At 42.8% G+C, this 19790-nt stretch overlaps 2 protein-coding genes across 2 annotated transcripts in view; one reads left to right on the forward strand and one right to left on the reverse strand.

Moving 5' to 3' along the window:
• The first annotated feature begins 2580 nt into the window (after positions 1-2580).
• Positions 2581-19790, forward strand: part of Gpr158 (G protein-coupled receptor 158) — a 344357-nt gene continuing 327147 nt past the window's right edge. The window contains exon 1 of the mRNA XM_004659673.3: positions 2581-3845. Coding sequence (XP_004659730.3) covers positions 2944-3845 — 902 coding nt within the window. The 5' untranslated portion in view covers positions 2581-2943. The remainder of the gene's footprint in view (positions 3846-19790) is intronic.
• Positions 9433-9898, reverse strand: LOC123460936 (40S ribosomal protein S25-like). The gene has a single exon (XM_045151253.1). It carries the CDS (start codon positions 9872-9874, stop codon positions 9497-9499), a length of 378 nt encoding a protein of 125 aa, XP_045007188.1. The 5' UTR covers positions 9875-9898; the 3' UTR covers positions 9433-9496.

The raw sequence follows: 19790 nt of genomic DNA on the forward strand, positions 1-19790 counted from the left end.
ACACTAATCTATTATTATTTTATTTTTTCATTTGTTTATTACAGAAAAGTGGAGGAAGAGAAAGAATGGGTGTGCCAGGGCCTCCAGCCACTGCAAATGAACTAGAGCTGCGTGTGCCACCATGTCTATCTGGCTTATGTGGGTCCTGGAAAATTGAAGCTGGGTCCTTAGGCTTCACAGACAAGTGCCTTAATTGCTAATCCATCTCTCCAGCCCTGCATTAATCTATTATTATCTTTACTTGGAATAGAGGCATACATTGCAAAGCAAAATTTAAGCCAAATTTGTATATTAACATGAAAGCTACTTGTAACTAAATACAACTCTAATAACTATTCTTTGCACAGCTATGAAAACTCACTTGGAGACCATGGACTTCAGCTTAGAAAACTGGTTGTTAAGCCATATTCTAAAAGCTTCCATCATTTGCACATGAAGCAGAATTTTCCTCTTGGGTAAGGAAATAGAGTTTTAAATAGTTTCATCATCATTTATTATTTTAATGAATATCTAAAATTTATTATTTTAACAAGTATCTAGTGAAAATCTCCTATGTGCCAGGCAGTATTTAGATGCTAACATTAGCAAGTGATCATGTGTCTCTTACATTCAAGGACTTAAACATGAATGCTTTGTTCTCTGTGTGGTGCTGTTGATTTGGTGGAACTCTTAAGAGGGGCTGCCTGGAAGAAGGCAATTGGTTTATAGGGACTGTACTTTCATGAATGGGTTTCTTCCCATTCCATTGAGTCATATTTCATAGGGTTAGTTTAGTTCCTCATAAGAATGAGCTGCTATGGCAGGGGTGGGTTGATCCCCACCCAAGTGCTTGCTCCCCACCCAGATCAGTGACCTGTCTCTTCTTATTTTATATGTTCCTAAGCATCATGTCATCCTCCATATCTTGATATAGCTAGAAGGCCATAACCCAAGGCCAAACTGATGGGGCTGCCTAATCTTAGATATTCAGTATATGAAGCTATGAGCTAATCAAAGTTTTTTTCTTTATACACTATCTAGTATCAGCTACATAGTTTAACAACACACGACAGACTAAGGTATTTGCTCTGCAGAAAGGATAAAGTGAAATGGTGCAGTAAATCTTAGTAATCTAACAGCAAAGTCTTGGATTTCCCTGAGTGACATTTTTATTAGCTGATAATGAACATGAATTTAGGATTTTCTACTTGTGTCTTTGTTGAAGAATTTAAAATTTAACCACTACACCTAGATATGTGAAGGAAAATACAGCATTGGATATCTACACTATTGGCGTAGTGTGGTTTCAGAGTATGAGGAGACTTTCAAATTCCTTAATATGCTTCAAGTCAAGCATTGAGGCTGGGTGAAGGAATCTGTCATAATCTTAAGGAGCAGTTCTTGTTTCTTCTGCTGGACTATACTAACTTTCAGCTAGCTAGAAGTCTCAGTTGTTATCCACCAATTCCAATAACTTCCAGAGTGACATCTCAGTCAATTCAGATTCACTATTTCCCACCAACATTCTCTCAGTCTACAGCTTGTACTGTTCCCTCCATACATATCTTCATTTTCACAGGTTCCCTTCCATTCTGGTCCCAAGAAGATATTCCTTAAATATGACATCCCCTTCCCCACACTTGAAGCTCAACCAGTAGATGTCTCCATTACTCTCTCACAGCTATGACCATTCTCAGCAAGCAAGGTTTAGTCACTTCTTTAAGAGGCAACAGGAAAAGGATTTGATAATTTGCCTAAAAATGAGCAGATGCTCAGAGGGACACGTCTCTACCCTACGCCCCACCTCTCCAGTTTCATCACAAATGAAAACTGCTCTCTTCTCCCTCTTTTCCAGGCGAAAGAAAAGGCTGATTTAACTAAGCATGCCAGACGCCAACAGCTTCCTCCTCCTCAGTCTGTCCAAGTTCCCTTCTCTCTCATCCGCCCAAAGTACCGCTTGTCCCCTCCTTCCATCCCACCCCGCACCACCCCTGCAGGCTTCCGTGTCATCTGGGAACGCGAGTGGGTGAAAGGACTCCTCCCACGCCACCGCCTCCTCCTCCTGGTCCCCGGTGCGCCCCGGGGTTCAGGACTGGACAGCTCCCGCCCCAGCCAACAAATGGCAGGGAGCTGATTGACAGAGGCGCCGACCAAACAGGACCCAAGACGACTTGAAGCCTCCCTACCAGGGTTTGGTTGCGGCCAAGCTACCTCTTTAAACTGGCATCCTCCGAGAGCAGGGGCCGCGGCATCCGTGTACGGGTTTGTGGCCGGTCAACCAGCTGCCGGGCTCCCTGGGCTCGGGAAGGCTTGGCTCGCCCGGGCCACGCTCGTGCGCTCGCTCCGCGCGCACTCGCTCTCTCCCGGCGCGGCTCGGTGCGCGCTGCGCCCCCGGCCGGCCCCGGGGCGAAGGGGTCGAGGAGGAGCCAGAGGCTGGAGGCGGGAACGACCCGCGGCGGCGGAGATGGTGGAGCGGCGTCTCCCGCGGCCGCGGTGGCAGCAGCAGCAGCAGCAGCAGCGGCGACGGCGGCAGCGGTATCAGCATCATCACGAGCAGCAGCAGCCCTTGAACACACCTCAATGAGAGCGGCAGTGGAAGCGGCCGAGCAGAAAGACGTAAGCGGGCTAACTATAGCTGCGGGCGGCACGAGGGGCATGTAACCTGTTCGGCTCCGGGCTGCGAGGTGCGTAATCCCCGAGCCGACCTATGGTGGAGCGGGTGCAGCCCGCACCGCCACAGGTGATCCGATTTCCTGTGACGGCAGCTCCAGCCAGCCGGACCAATTCCACAAGCATTCTTTTTTGAAAGTCCCTTTGGACTGGGTGCCACCTGGAGAAGGCAGGGGAGGGAAGAAGACCCTACCCCCGCCCCTTCATAAAAGTCTTGCTTCTTCGTTTCTTGAAGACCAAAATTTACAAAGTGACTCTTCGTTTTGGTTACCTCCTCTCCACCGGGCGACACCAATGGGAGCCATGGCGAACCCCTTACTCCTCTGCCTCCTGCTCGTTCATTTGGGATTGGGAGCTGTTGGCGCCAGCCGCGACCCCCCGGGACGGCCGGATCCCCCTCGAGAGAGGACCCTGAGAGCCAAGCAGCTGGCTCGAGCCCCTGCCCCAGACCCCTCGGCTCCCTGGAGCCGCTCCACCGACGGCACCATCTTAGCACAGAAACTCGCCGAGGAGGTGCCCACGGACGTGGCCTCTTACCTCTACACCGGGGACTCCCACCAGCTGAAGCGGACCAACTGCTCAGGCCGCTATGAGTTAGCTGGCCTGCCGGCGGCGAAGTCGCCAGTCCTGGCCAGCTCCCATCCCTCCTTGCACGGGGCGCTGGACACGCTGACACACGCCACCAACTTCCTCAATATGATGCTGCAAAGCAATAAGTCTCGGGAGCAGAACTTGCAGGATGACATGGAGTGGTACCAGGCGCTGGTGCGGAGTCTCCTGGAGGGCGAGCCCAGCATCTCCCGGGCGGCCATCACCTTCAGCACCGAGTCGCTATCCGCGCCCGCCCCGCAGGTCTTCCTGCAGGCCACGCGCGAGGAGAGTCGCATCCTGCTCCAGGACCTGTCCTCCTCGGCTCATCACCTGGCCAACGCCACGCTGGAGACCGAGTGGTTCCACGGCCTTCGGCGCAAGTGGAGGCCCCACTTGCACCGCCGCGGCGGCGGCGGCTCCAACCAGGAGCCCCGGGGCCTGGGCCACAGCTGGAGGCGCAGGAACGGGCTCGTTGGGGACCGGAGCTATGTCAAGTGGTCTCCGCCTTATCTGGAGTGCGAGAACGGGAGTTACAAGCCCGGATGGCTGGTGACACTCTCCGCTGCTTTCTATGGGCTGCAGCCTAACCTGGTACCGGAATTCAGGTAGGGAGATGGGAAGAGGGCATGAGCAGAGGCGTCCCTTGGTTTTGCAGGTGCGTGCTCGAGGGAAAGAAGACTTAGCATTTGTGTTGCTTATGTCTCCACCCTCCGAGCTGAGCGCTGACTGAACCCCAGGCTCAATGCCCAGAGGGTCCAGAAGTGCCTCATGTCTGTCAGCTTTGGACACCTGTCTCTGGGATGCCCGAGTTTTCCTGCTCTGGGTGATAGACACCTCAGCAGCTTATGCTTCCCTACAACCCTGTGGATGGCAAGGAGCGGGAAAGGGGAGTCTGCTTTGGGGATTGGTGCCACTGAAGTTGAGGAGAGCTTAGGGTATGCCCATCTAATAGAGTGGGAAACTTCAGAGGAGCAGAGAAAAGCAAGCTGGGAGGAGACTTCAAGTCTGCCACTTAGAGGTAGCCCCTGCCCACTTCCTGTGTGTAGCCTGGGGCACTAGCCTGCTGCCAGTCAGCTAGCGGAGCGTGTAATTAAACCTGTGCCATCCCCTGGGCACTTCTGGCCACTCAGCAGTGAGTCACACAACAGCAGCAGAGCTGTCTCCAAGATCCAGACTTGGAGATTTAGTCAGTGTTGCTCCTACTGACTCCCTCCCCCCCCCCTCCTCCCAGCCAGTCCGATTTTCCTTCCTTGATGTCTTTGTCCTTCTGTTCTGTGTTAGGCATACCTCAGGGCTCTGTGACCTCTCAAGCATTCATCCAGTTGGTTGGTGATAGGGTGGACTACAGTTAGGGAGGGAGGACTCAGTTCTAGATGGACTGACGGGGGAAAGCTGAGGGGAACTCCACTAGCTCTGAATCTCTTGTCTGGAGGTTCCTTCTGGCATTGGAGGAAAGCTGAGAATTGGCAACTTAGCACATTATGGCTTCTGCCATGGGAAGAGCCTGAGCCTTTTACTGAGGATCCACTAGAATCAGCCTTCAGGAATGAATGCAAGGAAGCAACCGAAAGGAAGGAGGAAACTCTAGGGATGGCTGGCAAGAGGGCAGCAGGTTGATTGGGAGTCATCGCAGTTCCCACTGTGGGAGGCTCTGGGAGGCCTAAGGAGATGTTGTTTCTTTACATTTTAGGAACCTGAGAACAGTGAGGAAACTTTGTGTGGGAGTGGTTTTTTATTTTATTTTATGTGTTCATTTTCTTTGACACAGCAAGAACCAGGTGTGGACCTCCTGAAAGGTAACGAGTGAAGTACTGGGTAGACAACCTTGTATCAGCACTTCCATTTACTGCTGCATTACCTCAAGCAAGTTGTTTAACCTCTCTGAGTCTCAGGTATCTATCAAGTGAGAGAGCTGAACTACATAGTCTTCAGGGAGTCACAGTTAGAAATTCTGAAACTTTTAATGCTGATGGCACTGGAGCAAGTAAAAATGAAAAATCCCACCCCTTTTTCTTTGATTCTGTATGACTATTGTGCGTGAGTGCATGTGCTTGTGGTTGTTTATGGTCTTTTAAAGATTTTATCTTAAACTGCAGTAACTTTCCTGCTTTGAGGATAATCTCATTTCCTCCTGATTGCTGAGGATCCTATTAGTAAGACTGAGCCCAGCTTTGAATCTCTGCCATAGTGTCTGCTCAGAAGATGATCAGCAGATGCCAGGAAATTGTGTATGGCCTTTAGGTGAGCCTGTTCAGGAGTCTCAGGTGTTCTCTCTCTCTCTCTCACTCACTCTCTCTCTCTCTCATTGTATTTCTTTTCTTTTCCCTTGTCTTTTCTTTATTTTTTGAGGTAGGATCTCATTCTAGCCTAGACTGACTTGGAATTCACTATATAGTCTGGGGTTGGCCTCAAGCTCAGGTGACCCTCCTATCTCAACCTCCCAAGTGCTGGGGTTAAAGGTGTGCACCAATATACCTGGCTTCTCATTATATTTATCTTAACATTGACTCTCTGTCAGGCTCTGGGTAAACGGCTTAGAATGAACTACGTTGATGACTTTTCATAACAGTCTTCTGAGTTAGGTTTTATTGTTTCCTGTTTTTTTTTAATAGAAAATGAATCTGATCACAGATGAGCCTAAATAATGGTACCAAACTGCCTGTATTCACTGAAATGAAAACTAATAAATTAAATTAAAAAAAAAAAGAAAATGAATCTGAAACACAGAGGGGTTAAACTTCCGGTCTAAGACTGCACAACAGTTAGACAGTAGAGTCAGGATTTATACCCTGTTTCATGAAGGTGACCCTGTGGTTCTGTAAGCAAGGCAGCTGCTACATGAAAATGAGTGTTCTTTGAAGGGTCACATGTGGGGCTGGGAAATAAAACTATGTTGAGAATTGCTTTCTCTCTCCTTCTTTCATTGCAGATAAAACCTGGGGCCTAACACTTGCTAGGCACGTGCTGTACCACTGAGCTATGTTGCCAGCCCCTAGAATTATTTTTCTACGATCAGGAAGCATAGGCTGCTTCAGTTCATTCAGTGCCTTCTAAACATGATGAACAGCTGAAGACATCAAGGGTCCATGCTTGTGAGGGGACACAGCCCCCCTGTATTCCTTGCTTTTGTTCAGCAAGAGTTGACTTCTCTATGTGCTTCACGTTCACCAATGCTGTTCTCTAGCTGAAGCCAGAGCCAGGAACTCTAGTGTCTGGTTCGCTACAGAAACTGGTACTTTCTGACAACTCCACAAAGACCAGAATCTATGTTCCCATGAATGCAATTTTTCCCAGGGCGTCTTGCTTGCCCTTAGCATCCTGTCCTGAAGATCTGTGCAGATGTTCACTCTGGGAACTAGGAGTCTGAAAGGGATCAGGTGTTTCCACCTGTTTTTTCATCGAGAAACAGTTCTAGACAGAAGTGACTTATCCAAAAATATCACATGTAAAATTTGTAGCAACAACAGGAGTGGGACATAGCCTCCTTCCAGTGGTCTAGAGATACACTTTAGTATGTACCCAAGGCACATTTCTGGTGTTCTTGGATCTCTGCACACAACTCATGTTGGGGACATTATGCTTCCATAATCTTCCAGGGAAGAAAAAGAGCCTATGTGACACAGCTGTTGATTTTGTAGAAAATGATTATATCATTTATTTCATACAGTTTAGATATTAATTTAATTTTTTTATTTATTGGGGGGGGAGAGAGAGAGAGAGAGAAGAGATTTATCTGAGCTATATAGAGAGATAATGGGCACACCAGGGCCTCCAGTCACTGCAAACGAATTCCAGATGCATGTGCTGCTTTGTGCATCTGGCTTAAGTGGGTCCTGGGGAATCAAACCAAGGTCCTTTGGCTTTGCAGGCAAGCACCTTTAACCACTGAGAAATCTCTCTAGTCCTGTATTCTTTTTAAATATTTCATTTTTGACAATTTCTTACATGTATATATTGGTCATATTCACCACCCATTATGCTGTCTTACTCTTCTCCCACTCATGCCATAAACCCCTTGATCTTTCTGAGGAATCTCCTTTCTATTTTCATGTTTTTGTTTTTTTTTCTCTTTTGGTGGTGCTTAATCATTGGAGATGTGTATCCTGGAGCTTTATAGCACAGTTAAATGCTGTTAGACATGTATAATAACAAAACAAACCTGGAAGGATGCTTTTGGAAAATATGATTAAAATCTCTTATCAAGATTTTATATAATGTCTTGAACATATACAGTGCTATTTTCTTTTTCTTTATTTTTTTATTTTTTTGGTTTTTCGAGGTAGGGTTTCACTCTGGCCCAGGCTGACCTGGAATTAACTATGTAGTCTCAGAGTGGCCTCGAACTCACGGTGATCCTGCTACCTCTGCCTCCCGACTGCTGGGATTAAAAGTGTGCGCCACCACGCCCGGCTTACAGTGCTATTTTCAAAAAGATTTATCTGCAGTGAAAAAAAATCCATTGATAATGATTTACTTACAAAAGGAAGAGGAGGCAAAATTTTGTGGGTAAAATTTTCACTTATATCAGTTAATAGGTCTTTAGGAATTTGACCCTTGCTTCAGGCTTTCCATTGTATTTTATTTTCAGAAAATGTAAATCCATAATATATGGTTCAAAAGTAATATGGAGGGCTGGGGAAATGGCTCAGTGGTTAAAGGCACTTGCTTGCAAAGCCTGACAGCCTGGGTTCGATTCCCCAGTACACACATGAAGCCAGATGCACAAAGCAGTACATGTATCTGGAGTTTGCAGTGGCAAGAATCCCTGTTGCTCATTCTCTCTGTCTCTGCTTTCAAAGGAATAATAAATAAATGAAAAGCAATATGGAGAGCCTGTCAACTCCCTTCTTCTGTCATTATTTATCTCTACTAAAATAATGCTTGGGAAACATTTTATTCTCTTCTGTTTTCAGAATCTTAAAATGTAAAATCTAGCATAAGACACACATAGGAAGGGAAGTTTCTTAGTTAGTCATTATTTTTCTTCCCAAAACTTTCACTAATTCTCTTAAGTAAGTACTTATAAGCATTTTATTTCTCATTTTATACTCTAACTAAAAAGAGGGAGTAATATTTAGCATATTTTATTTATTTAGCATTTTTATTTATGACAATAAATTTGTAATAAACTGCACTTTTCTTATGGATAGAGTTCTTTGGTTTTTCCCACTATTTTTTCTTTTTTGGAAATTAAAGTGGAAAGTTAGATATCCTTTTTCTGAACACATCAATACCTTTCTGGTGGCCAGAGCCATAGAGGATACTTAAATATTTATTGAAGTTAAATGTGAGTTCCTTTGGGTATTGCACTTTTTGTATTAAGAATTGAGCCCAGGGCCTTGCACAGACTAGGCTGAGCAGTTAAAAACACTTGTAGAGCAGATGCTCAACCTTTGAGCTATATTCCCAGTCCAGGAAGTTATTTATGTTTTGATAAGGTAAAAGGAATAATGGAGTTCATTTGGTTTAATCTCATTTTCAGTTGAGGAAATAGACCTACAAAGCCAAATATTTTTTCTAAAAAGTGGTACAGCTCTTTTGAGGCAGTTCTGGATTCATGGGAGATGTTATGTATTGAGTACCTACTGTACGTTAGATGCCATATCTGTGTCATTTGATGTAATTGTTAGAACTCTCAAGTAATTACAGTCTGAAAACAGTTGAACAACCTGTTTAAGTGGTGTGCTGGTAAATTAGGAAGTCCATATCAATTCTAGATCATCCAGCCATGAAATCTGTGTAGTCTTTCCCATTACTGTAATTTTGCTCTTGATTCCTCAATGTTGCTTTCACATTTTTGTTCAAAGAGATGATATTGATCAGAGTTAATGTATTTGGCTTGAATAAGTGATATTCACTTGGTTTTATTTGGACAATCAATTTATTTGGAGAGGAGTTTTAGACTTTTGTTTGTGCTTTTTTGTGATTTTTTTATGAGAGAGCGAACAAAAGTGAGTGTGTGTGTGCGTGTGTGTGCGTGAGAGGGAAAGAGAGGGAGAATTGGTGTGCTAGGGTCTCCAGCTACTGCAGTCGAACTCCAGATGCATGTGCCATCATGTGTGCATGTGTGACCTTGTGCGCTTGTGTGACCTTGTGCGTCTGGCTTATGTGGGACCTGGAGAGTCAAACATGAATCCTTAGGCTTCACAGGCAAGCTTCTTAACTGCTAAGCAATCCAGCCCTTGTTTTTACTTTTTTTTTTTTGACTTAATAAATTTTATTTTTCCAAATGTACAGTCAGTTGAGTTGAACCTGTTCATGCATCTTCACCAGCAGCGGGGGCATCTCCACCCTTGGTATTTCTGGTGTAAATCACTTGAGCTCTGTGCTTTGAAACCAGTTTGATAAGTCCTTTACTAAGGAGCTCCTGAAGGGCTTCCCTGGCCAGGGAACCGCAGATCTTCAGTCTCTCAGAGACCACAGCAGGGGTAATAAGCTTATAGTTGGGAACTTCTTTACAGAGTTTGTCGTACATAGCTTTGTCAAACAGGACTAGGTTGTTGAGCTTGTCCCGAACTTTGCCTTTGGACCACTTCTTCTTTTTGGCCTTGCCCCCAGACTTGTTGACTGGGTCTTTGTCTTTCTTAGCCGACTTCCCGGCGTCTTTCTTCTTCTTGTCGTCCTTGGGCGGCATGGCGAAGCTTGGAGAGCCGCTGCGACCACTCTTGTTTTTACTTTTGATTGTAGCTGTCTGTATTACCTGTTTGGAAAACAGTTTCTTCATAATTAAAATATACACTGGGCCTAATGTTCTTCATATATCTTTATAAGTCTGTCCTAAGGCTTCTTAAGTGATGAATCAGTAGCTTCAGAAACTGGGATGACACATATAAATTTAGTCCTTTGTAAAATTGGTATTTATCAGAGAAGAATGTCAGAACTGAGGATATATTTTGTCATGGTAATTTATTCATAGAATATTGATTTACAGAAAAACTAATCAATGTATCCAGTGTCAAGTATATAGAAAAATGGAAGAACATCATTTAAAAATAAAAATAAGCATGGTTTGAGTTTTCAGGTCTTAAAACAACCCTATAATGTACTTAAACTCAATATCAAATCATTTCATAGATTTCTAAACCAAGGATCTCAGTATACCATTGTAGTCTTTCTGAAGATAACCAATGCTGACATATTTTGGAGTTCTTTAGTTACTCTTAAAAAAATCTCTTTTCATTTGCCTCTGTTTATTTTGGTAACAGATAATCTTGCCATTTGCTAGACTATGAATTTGGAAGTAGAAGTGGAACATCTATGCTGCTAAATAAATATGAGTATATGCTGACTCTCTAGAGAGGGAACCCACGTCATGGCTAGACTGATCTTAGAGCCTCAACTTCTGCATAAGCTAAATGTTACTTTTGACTTCTGAAAGAACTTGTTGACCATTTGCCGTCCAGATTATTCTCCTTTAGGCCTTCAGAGTGCTGTTTAATTACACACTCATTGCATTTTGTGATTATGCTTAAATGTGCTGGGCTGCCAAGAAGGATGTTATCACTGTTATTTTGTGTTCACTTGGCTCAGCAGCACCAGGGCCCTACCTGTTCTGTTCAGTTCTGCATTCAAGTTAGAAGGGTTATGGAAGCAGAATTACTAATCCAGCACATTGTGCTTTGGAGACCTCTGGCAGCATAGTGCTGATTGTGTGCATGCAGGCAGCTAGTTGGTACTGAGGCTGTGCTTCAGAGAGTTTGCAGCCAGAGCAATGCCATATGTACCTCAAGGCTTGCTCTGATGGCCTTCCAGCTTTGTATGCCTTTCAGGTTTTAGTAACAGTCCATTTCTAGGGTCTGTTTCCACATTGAGTGGGCATTTTCTCATTCAATTAGTGCTTCTTCCTATAAAAGCCTTGATCTATAAAAAAGGTAGATGGCTACTCTTTAAAATACATCTTTGAGGACCTGGAAAGATTTCTCAGTGGTTAAGGCACTTGCCTGCAAAGCCTGATGACCTAGGTTCAGTTCCCCAGTACCCACATAAAAGCCACATGCACAAAGTGGCACTTGCATCTGGAGTTCACTTGCAGTGGCTAAAGACCCTGGCGTGACCACTCCCTCCCACTCTTTCCCCTCTCTCTGCTTACAAATAAATAAATAAATTAAAATAATTTATGACTTAAATGAGGATTAATCATCTGGGCTAAATCTTTCACAGCTTCATCCTTGCTTTCCCACATGCCAAACCTAGTAGAGAACTATGATTGAAGGGCTTTTTGTATACCTGAGAATGTTAGAGTGCTTCAAAGCACAGTTGAGTTTTCTTACCTTAGTTAACCTAATCAAGATAATTCCTCACAGCCATGCCCAGTGGCAAATTCAATCTAGATAATCTCCCATAGACACACCCAGGGGCTTGTTTCGTAGGTCATTCAAGGTCCTGTTAAGTTGCCAATCAGCAAAATATCACACAGCCCTACATGGGACAAGTATATCATCCCAATGCTCAAAGAACACTGTAGAAGAGGAGGCCCAAAGAATCTGTGTACCAGAGGATGGGGAGCAGTGCTGTGAAACTATAGCTTCTGCACAAGATAGAGCAGCTGTGATTACCTCTCAAAGACCTGTACAAGATAGGGCCTGTCAGTATTTCCTTTTGGATAGGGTAGGAACTCACATGGCTTCATCCCTCCCTGAGGATTTATAGACACTCAATGGTTGCTAGGGAAGGAGGAGCTTACAGGGCCTCATCCCTCTCTGCAGCAGATAATGATTGCTGGGGGGAGGGGAGACATTTTCTTTAGTCATGTAGCCATTGGTAAAGTGCCCGTGTTCTAGTAAATACTTCATAAAACAAGCCCAATCCATCATAATGCAAGCAACCCTAATTAAACCCATTGGGACACACATGCACACACACATACTCTACATGAGAGTAGAACTAATTGGGAAGAGCAAGAGGGTCAATGAGAGTAGGAGAGGATAATGGGGGATAAATGTGACCAAAATACATTATATACATGTATGAACTTTTCAAAAAAATAACACAGTGGTAAAAAAGAAATGAGCTATACTATAAAATATGCCCACATTTCCTTTTTATGAGACTGGAAGAGAGAGAGAGAGAGAGAGAGAGAGAGAGAGAGAGAGAGAGAGAGAGAGAGAGAGGACAGAATTGGCATACCAGGCTCTCTAGCCACTACAATAGAACTCCAGATGTGTATGCCATCTTGTGCTCATTTGCAACTTTGTGCACTTGCGTCACCTTGTGTGTTTGTGTCACCTTGTGCATGTGGCTTACATGGGACCTGGACAGTTGAACATGAGTCCTTAGGCTTCACAGGCAAATGCCTTAACTGCTAAGGCATTTATCTAGCCTTGCATTTCTTCTTCTTTTTTTAAATGTCTGTACCATGCATAAAATATTGGACCAGAAGCTATCAGGATAGGTTTGCTATAATCTTTCCCATACCATCTAGCCAATTTTTTCACTCACACTGTGAACATGCCTAGGATACTAAGAATAAATGACCACTAATAGGATAGAGAGGGATAAAGCATATATATAATTAGTTTTGACCATTGAGAGTGAGAATTATTATGCAGTTGGTTGCCTGGGATAGAGTGAGGAGGTTAGCTTTCCCATTAGTTAATGCCTCAGACTACTCTATAGAGCAAGGTCTCTCAGTCTTGGTACTATTAATGCTTTGGATCAGATAGTCCTTTGTTATGGAGACTGTCTTTCCAATTTTTAGATTTCTTTTGCATCCCATTTTGCCTTTACCCATTAGATACCAGTAGCATGCACCCCAATGTGAGAAGAAATTTTGCAAAACTGCTTCTGTTTGAAAGCCAGTGGTGTAAAGGACATGGACATATAATCTAGTATATACTATTCTGAGATTATCCTTATTTCAAAGATTTTTCAACGTGTATACACACATACAAGTACTTGTACACAGATATGTATGTATATATGTACATGCATGAATTTTCCAGGTAGCATTTCCATTTATTCACTTAGACTATGAGATCTTCATTTACACACAGTCAAACATGAATGAACAGAGATGACCAATGGAGCATTAACTTATGTTTGTATGTCATCATGGCTCAGAATCACTGAGAACCCATTGATAAGCATTGCATTACTACTTACATGGTTAAAAGATTCACTGTGAAAGAAAAGTGTATGTGTATATGAATATTTAGCAGGAAACTGAATCAAATGGAGAGAAGAGGGAGGAGAGAAGAGAGAGGGAACAAAGGGAGATGAATACGCAGGTGAAAAACTGTGAGCAGCCAATGATGCTGTGGAATACTGCCTGGTTCTCACGAAGCTCTGTTTACCACTGAGCAGTAACATATTTAGATAAAGCTTAATTATCCATTCTTAGTTGGGAGTTGAGGACTCAAGTTCCTGGAGATTCAATAGTTGAAGATAAATTGACTGTGCTTATATTTCAGAACTTTATTTCAGGAAGGTAAAGCTATTCTTAGGCTAATGCAGAGCTTATTCTGTTAAGGGAATGTTAACATCTTACTAGTACTTAAAAGTATTCTGTGCTGAGGGTGTGGCTCAGTGGTAGAGCATTTGCCTAGCACGTGCAAGGCCCTGGGCTTAACCTTGAGCACTTTGTCTATCTTGTGAATTTCTAGGAGAAATTGTCAAAATTATAAGGATGTTATTTGAGGCCTTTGTATGTACACACACATGTATATGTATGGTCAAGCATGTAGTTTTTAATTATTATATTACTAATATTTAGCATTCTGCCAAAAGAAAGTTTAGAAGGCCAAATGACCATAAAATGAAAAAGAACACTTAGATTTTTTAGCAAGTATCACTTCAGCCCAAAATATTCAGTGTTATCATGTTCTATAGATAAACGCATCAAGGTATGTGAGCTGAAGAGGCAAGGGGGAAGTGGCTTGCAGTTGGGCATTATAATTATGAAGAAGTGAGACACAATGTTGTAAATGTTATGGGAAAGTCCATGGCTCTAAAAAAAAGCTTTTTGGGGGGAGGGGATGGAGAGATGGCTTAGTGGTTAAGGCACTTGCCTGTAAAGCCTAAACACTCAGGTTCTGCTCTCCAGGTCACACATAAGCCAAACACAAGGTAATGTAAGTTCACAAGGTTGCACATGTGCACTAGGTGGCACATGTGTCTGGAATTCAACTACAGTGGCTGGAGGTCCTGGTGCACCAATTCTCTCTCCCCCCCCTCACTCTCGCATTAAAAAAATGTCGTTCTATTGGGCTTGCCTCAAAACAAGAAATAGCTTTTTTTTTTTCTTTCTTGAAGATTATAATTTTTCTGAGTTAGGCAAACTTTAGGAAGGCTGTCTTAGATATTGAATTAATAAGTAATTTTGTGGAAAGACCCAGGAAAGGGGCAACTGCCACTTGTATTAGCTGCACTGAACTTGCAGTTTAATAATAGGTGCAGATAAAAAGAAGACACTGAGTGTTTAAGTAAAGGTTAATTTATGCTTGTTACTGATTGTAAACCTGCTGCACACCAGGGTTGCCAGAAGACCCTGACAATGTGTTTCTAGGCTCTCTTCAGACCTTCTGAGTAAGATAGTGTGAATATGGGCCAAAAAGACTATATTAAAGACAAAGGTCTCATTATTTAGAAGTAGCTAGTCCTTAAACACAAACTTGAGAAAAATCCCAATATTTAGTAACACTCAAACACATATAATTCATTTGATAATATTTCATAGGTAAAATTTAAAAATTGTCAGTGTTCAATGACACCAGTTTTAGGAGTGGAAAAATTTTAGTTACAAGCCATTTGAGGTGCCTGACATCTTTCAAATCACCCTGCCGATAGTGCATTTTAGAATGACGAGCAAGTTCTTTGCAAGATAGGTTCTAATCCTTGGAATGAAGAACTACCTTTGGAACCTTTGTTCTCCTGCCTTTAAAGTTAGGGATGCTTATGGGAGCAATATGCCTTCTATGATCATTTGTCTCTCAATGGAAATGACTTCTCACCCAAACAGTATGCATTCTCAAAGAACAAGAACCAATTTTATCACTTCTTATATCCAGTGCCTCTTACACATGCCTTGCATAATTTAGGGACACAGTATGGAATAATGTCCATGAGGAAGGATTGGGGAATACAAACCTAGATTTGGATCCAAGAGGTTCTCCTCCTATTTCTACATGATACTGGGCAGGTTATATAGCTCTTCCAACCCCCTTGTCTGTAAGAGGTGTATATTGTTGCCAAGAATGGACTACCCCATATGTAAAAAATACAAACAAACTAGCAATCTCTGTTAGTATTCATTTTTTAAAAAAATTATAAATTATGATAATAATTTATAATTAAAAATTATAAATTATAAGTGTATAACATGCACTGGCTAGGAACAGAAAGTACTGGGGTCAAAGGACAGCAAAAGAAATCCTTGGTCTCATTGAGTTTTATTGGGTGTGGGGATGAGTAGATAAATGATAAACAAACAAAATGAAATAATATTTCTTTTTTGCAGGCTTATGTGGTAGGTATGCATGTATGCACATGTATGTTGGCACATGTGTATGTGCCGGTGCATTTCACATATGTGTATGGATGCCAGAGGTGTCTTCTGTAATAACTCTCCACCTTAATTTTTGAGACAGTGTCTGTCACTGAGCCCTGAGATCACTGAATGGCTGGATTAGCTAGCCAGAAAGCTCCGAGGATGCTCTCTCTGCCTCCTCAGCACTGGAATTACAGGTGAGCTGCAGCAGCCCCACATGTGGGTGCTGGGACTCAGAACTCAGGACCGCATGTTTGTGCAACAAGCACCTTGTCAGCTGAGCCATCTTGCCAACACCTAAAGCAATAACTCTTTTTATAAAAATATTATTTATTTATCTGTCTAGTTACACACACACACACACACACACACACACACACACACACAGAGAGAGAGAGAGAGAGAGAATGGGTGCACCAGGGCCTCTAAGCCACTCCACATGAACTCTAGATGCATGTACCACCATGTGCATCTGGCTTACGTGGATCCTGGGGAGTTGAACCAGGGTCCTTAGGTTTTGCGGGCAAGCACATTAACTGCTAAACCATATCTCTAGCCCTAAAGCAATAATTCTTAATGAAAACAAGGGTTACAATAAAAACCACAACTTCCTGATTCAGAGTCAGGTTCATATGTCTTATTCCACTGGTTCCCTTACCAAAAGAAGTGAGTAGGATGATGTAGTAAGAGTGGCTGAGAGGTAGAGAGGGGTGGCCAGGAGAAAAGTCTCTTCAGTGACCTTGAGCTGAAAAGCGAAGAATGAGGAGGAGCCAGTCTTGGAGCATGTGCCGGTAATCATGCTCCAGACTGGGGACACAGTACAGACTCTTCTGCCAGGAATGAGCAGCAGGAGTCTAGGAAGAGGAAAAAAGGCTCACATTGCTGCAATGTAAGTGGGGATCAAGTACCAGGTGTCACTCAGTAATTGGTCATAGTGTGTTTATACCCAAGCATAGTAAACGCTTCAAGAATCTCTACTGTCCCTTTAGAAATGTGTTAAACTGTGAGTGCATTTTCACTCTCCCCCCTTTGGATGGGTTTCCTTAGTCTTATTTTATTTTATTTATTTATTTATTTATTTTATTTGGGATCATCTTGGTCTTCCTGCTCATTGCCTTACCGAATTCTGGGAGTTTGGATTTTCTAGATCCTCTGATGAGATTGCTATTGAAGAACAAACTATTTCTGGTTTCTCTATTCTTTAAGAAAATGAATATGAATGAATGGACTGGTATATTTGAAATGGAAAACAAGTAGGAATTGAAAATCCAGAATTCCTTATAAAACTCAGTTTGCTACTTCTCTTGCTCCCAGTCTCAAATGGGTAACATACAACAGTCTTTCAGATACGAGTAGCAGGCGTATAAAAGAAGAGCGGGTGGCAGAAAGTTGACCCAGAGCAATGCATTTCCTTTTTGTACCAGCATGGATTAGATGACATCCTGAGGACTCCAAACCTCCTGCAAGCTGGACAATCTGGTCATTTGGCATCTCCTGACACACACTTGGTTGTCATTTGTGGTGATGTCTCCTAAGGAGAAGCCACTAAGAGGACAAGGTGCAGCAGTGAGAATGGAAGCTGGGAAAGTGAAATCACAAACATTTGAGACATAGGTTTGGAATAGGTAGACTTTGCACTATAGGAAAAGAAGGATAGGAAGACATATTCATTTTAATTAAATTTATTTATCTATGAGAGAAAGAGTGAGAGAGAGAGAGAGAGAGCACAAAAAAGAGGCAGATAGAGAGAATGGGGATGCTAGGGCCTCTAGTCACTGCAAATGAACTTCCAGACTCCAGGTGCCACTTTGTGCATTTGGCTTACATGAGTCCTGGGGAATTGAACCTGGGTCCCTGGGCTTTCACAGGCAAGTGACTTACCTGACAAGCCAACTTTCCAGCTCAACATATTTATAATAATGATGACTAACAGTAGAAAATTTGGTTTTCTGGTTTTAGGAACTATACCCCTCACCATTAACATAATCAATATTCTCAAGCATGACAAATGTGGTGTTTCACTTCATATTTTTCTCTGTCCTCTCCTTTGATCCATTGGTTCTCTTCATTTGTAATCTCCTGATTGAGTCTAATATTCTCACAAAACTGACATGTAAATTCTTTAAATTAAATATTGTATGTTTTGTCTATTATCTCTAAGAATTGAGCCTTAAATAATTGAGCCCATGCTACTTTAAGAATATTCTAGGGGCTGAGAAAATGGCTCCATGGTTAAAGGGACTTGCTTACAAAACTGTCAGCCTGAGATCACTTCCCCACTATCCATGTAAAAGCCAAATGCACAAAGTAACACATGTATCTATCTAGTCTAGAGTTCCTTGTAGCAAGAGGCCTTGGTGTGTTCACGGTCTCTCTCAAATAAGTAAAAAAAAAAAAAAAAGTTATTTTATTTTTTGCCCAGTGGACCATCATTTCTTAAATAACTAGCTGAAAGCCATGCTATGTTTGGTTTGTGTAGGTCTGCATTAAGACTCTCTCTTTCTTCCTGAGACAGGGTCTCACTGTGCAGCCCAGGCCAGCTTTTCAGTGGTGGATCTCTGCCTTAGCCTCTTGAGTATTGGGATTACTGGCCTGTGCCACTCTGCAGCAAACCTTTTTGCTATTCCCTCCCACCTCTTGACCTTGCTAATTGCCCTTCTTTTTAATATCAAAGGGATAAGGAGTCACATGACTTATTTCTAATCTCATCCAGCTTTTTTTAAAAGAACAATGTTTCTTTTTAAAAATATTTTATTATTTTCTTTGTTTATGAGAGAGAGAGAGAGAGAGAGAGAGAGAGAGAGAAATAGGTAGGGAGAGAGAATGGGCTCACCAGGGCCTCCAGAGGCTGTAAACGAACTCCAGATGTGTGTTCCCCCTTGTGCATCTGGCTTATGCATGTCCTGGGGAATTGAACCTGGTCCTTTGGCCTTGCAGGCAAGCACCTTAACTACTAAGCCATTTCTCTAGCCCTCATCCAGCTTTGTAAATGGATCTCTTCTTTTGTTAAAGGAAATGCCTGTTTTTCTTGATGACATTCACCTCTGAGTTGCACAATTTGTGCAGTTTGCTTTAGATCTCCTGCAGAGTAATTTTCATGAAAACCTTTTCAAATTATTGACCTTTTGGATTCATTCAACGGCTGTGTTGGATGCAAGTCCTATTATCATTATAATTCTTTCTCTGACCATGAAGTAGATTCTCAAACTTTTTCTTAGAAAAGATGCATAGAAAAGAAAAATTTCCAGAGTCCTTCCATGTCTGAAAATGTCTTTGCAAGCATGATTGGGTGACAGAATGTACAAATACAAGCTTTGTGTACCTTTGCCTTCAGAATTTTATTTTATTTTTTAATATTTTTATTTTTATTTATTTATTTGACAGAGAAAGAGGAGAGAGAGAGAGAGAGAGAGAGAGAGAGAGAGAGAGAGAGAGAGAGAGAATGAGTGCACCAGGGCCAGGGCCTCCAGCCACTGCAAACAAACTCCAGATGTGTGCGCCCCTTTGTGCATCTGGCTAACGTGGGCCTTGGGGAATCCAACCTGGGCTCTTTGGCTTTGTAGCCAAATGCCTTAACTGCTAAGCCATCCCTCCAGCCCTGCCTTCTGAATTTTAAAAACATTGCCACACTGCTTTAAGCATGTATTATCTCTGCTGAAACCTTTGATGCTAATCTAATGTATTATATTTTGAAGTAATGTTTTCTCTTTCCTCATGAACACTTGTAAGATATTTTCTTTTTCCTCAGAGTTCTGAATATTCATGATGTGCTCCCATGGGATTCGTTTCATTCATCTGGGCCCTTTTATTTAAACTTTTGCTTAGAAACTGCATCAGTGGGGCTGGAGAGATGGCTTAGCGGTTAAGCGCTTGCCTGTGAAGCCTAAGGACCCCGGTTCGAGGCTCGGTTCCCCAGGTCCTACTTTAGCCAGATGCACAAGGGGGCACACGTATCTGGAGTTCGTTTGCAGAGGCTGGAAGCCCTGGCGCGCCCATTCTCTCTCTCTCCCTCTACCTGTCTTTCTCTCTGTGTAGGTCTCTCTCAAATAAATAAATAAATAAAAAT

Source organism: Jaculus jaculus, chromosome 5 (assembly GCF_020740685.1).
Source record: "Jaculus jaculus isolate mJacJac1 chromosome 5, mJacJac1.mat.Y.cur, whole genome shotgun sequence".
NCBI lineage: Eukaryota > Metazoa > Chordata > Mammalia > Rodentia > Dipodidae > Jaculus > Jaculus jaculus.

Bases quoted from the DNA above. Each gene is read 5' to 3' on its own strand.
- LOC123460936 (XM_045151253.1), bottom strand. From the start codon at position 9,874: ATGCCGCCCAAGGACGACAAGAAGAAGAAAGACGCCGGGAAGTCGGCT.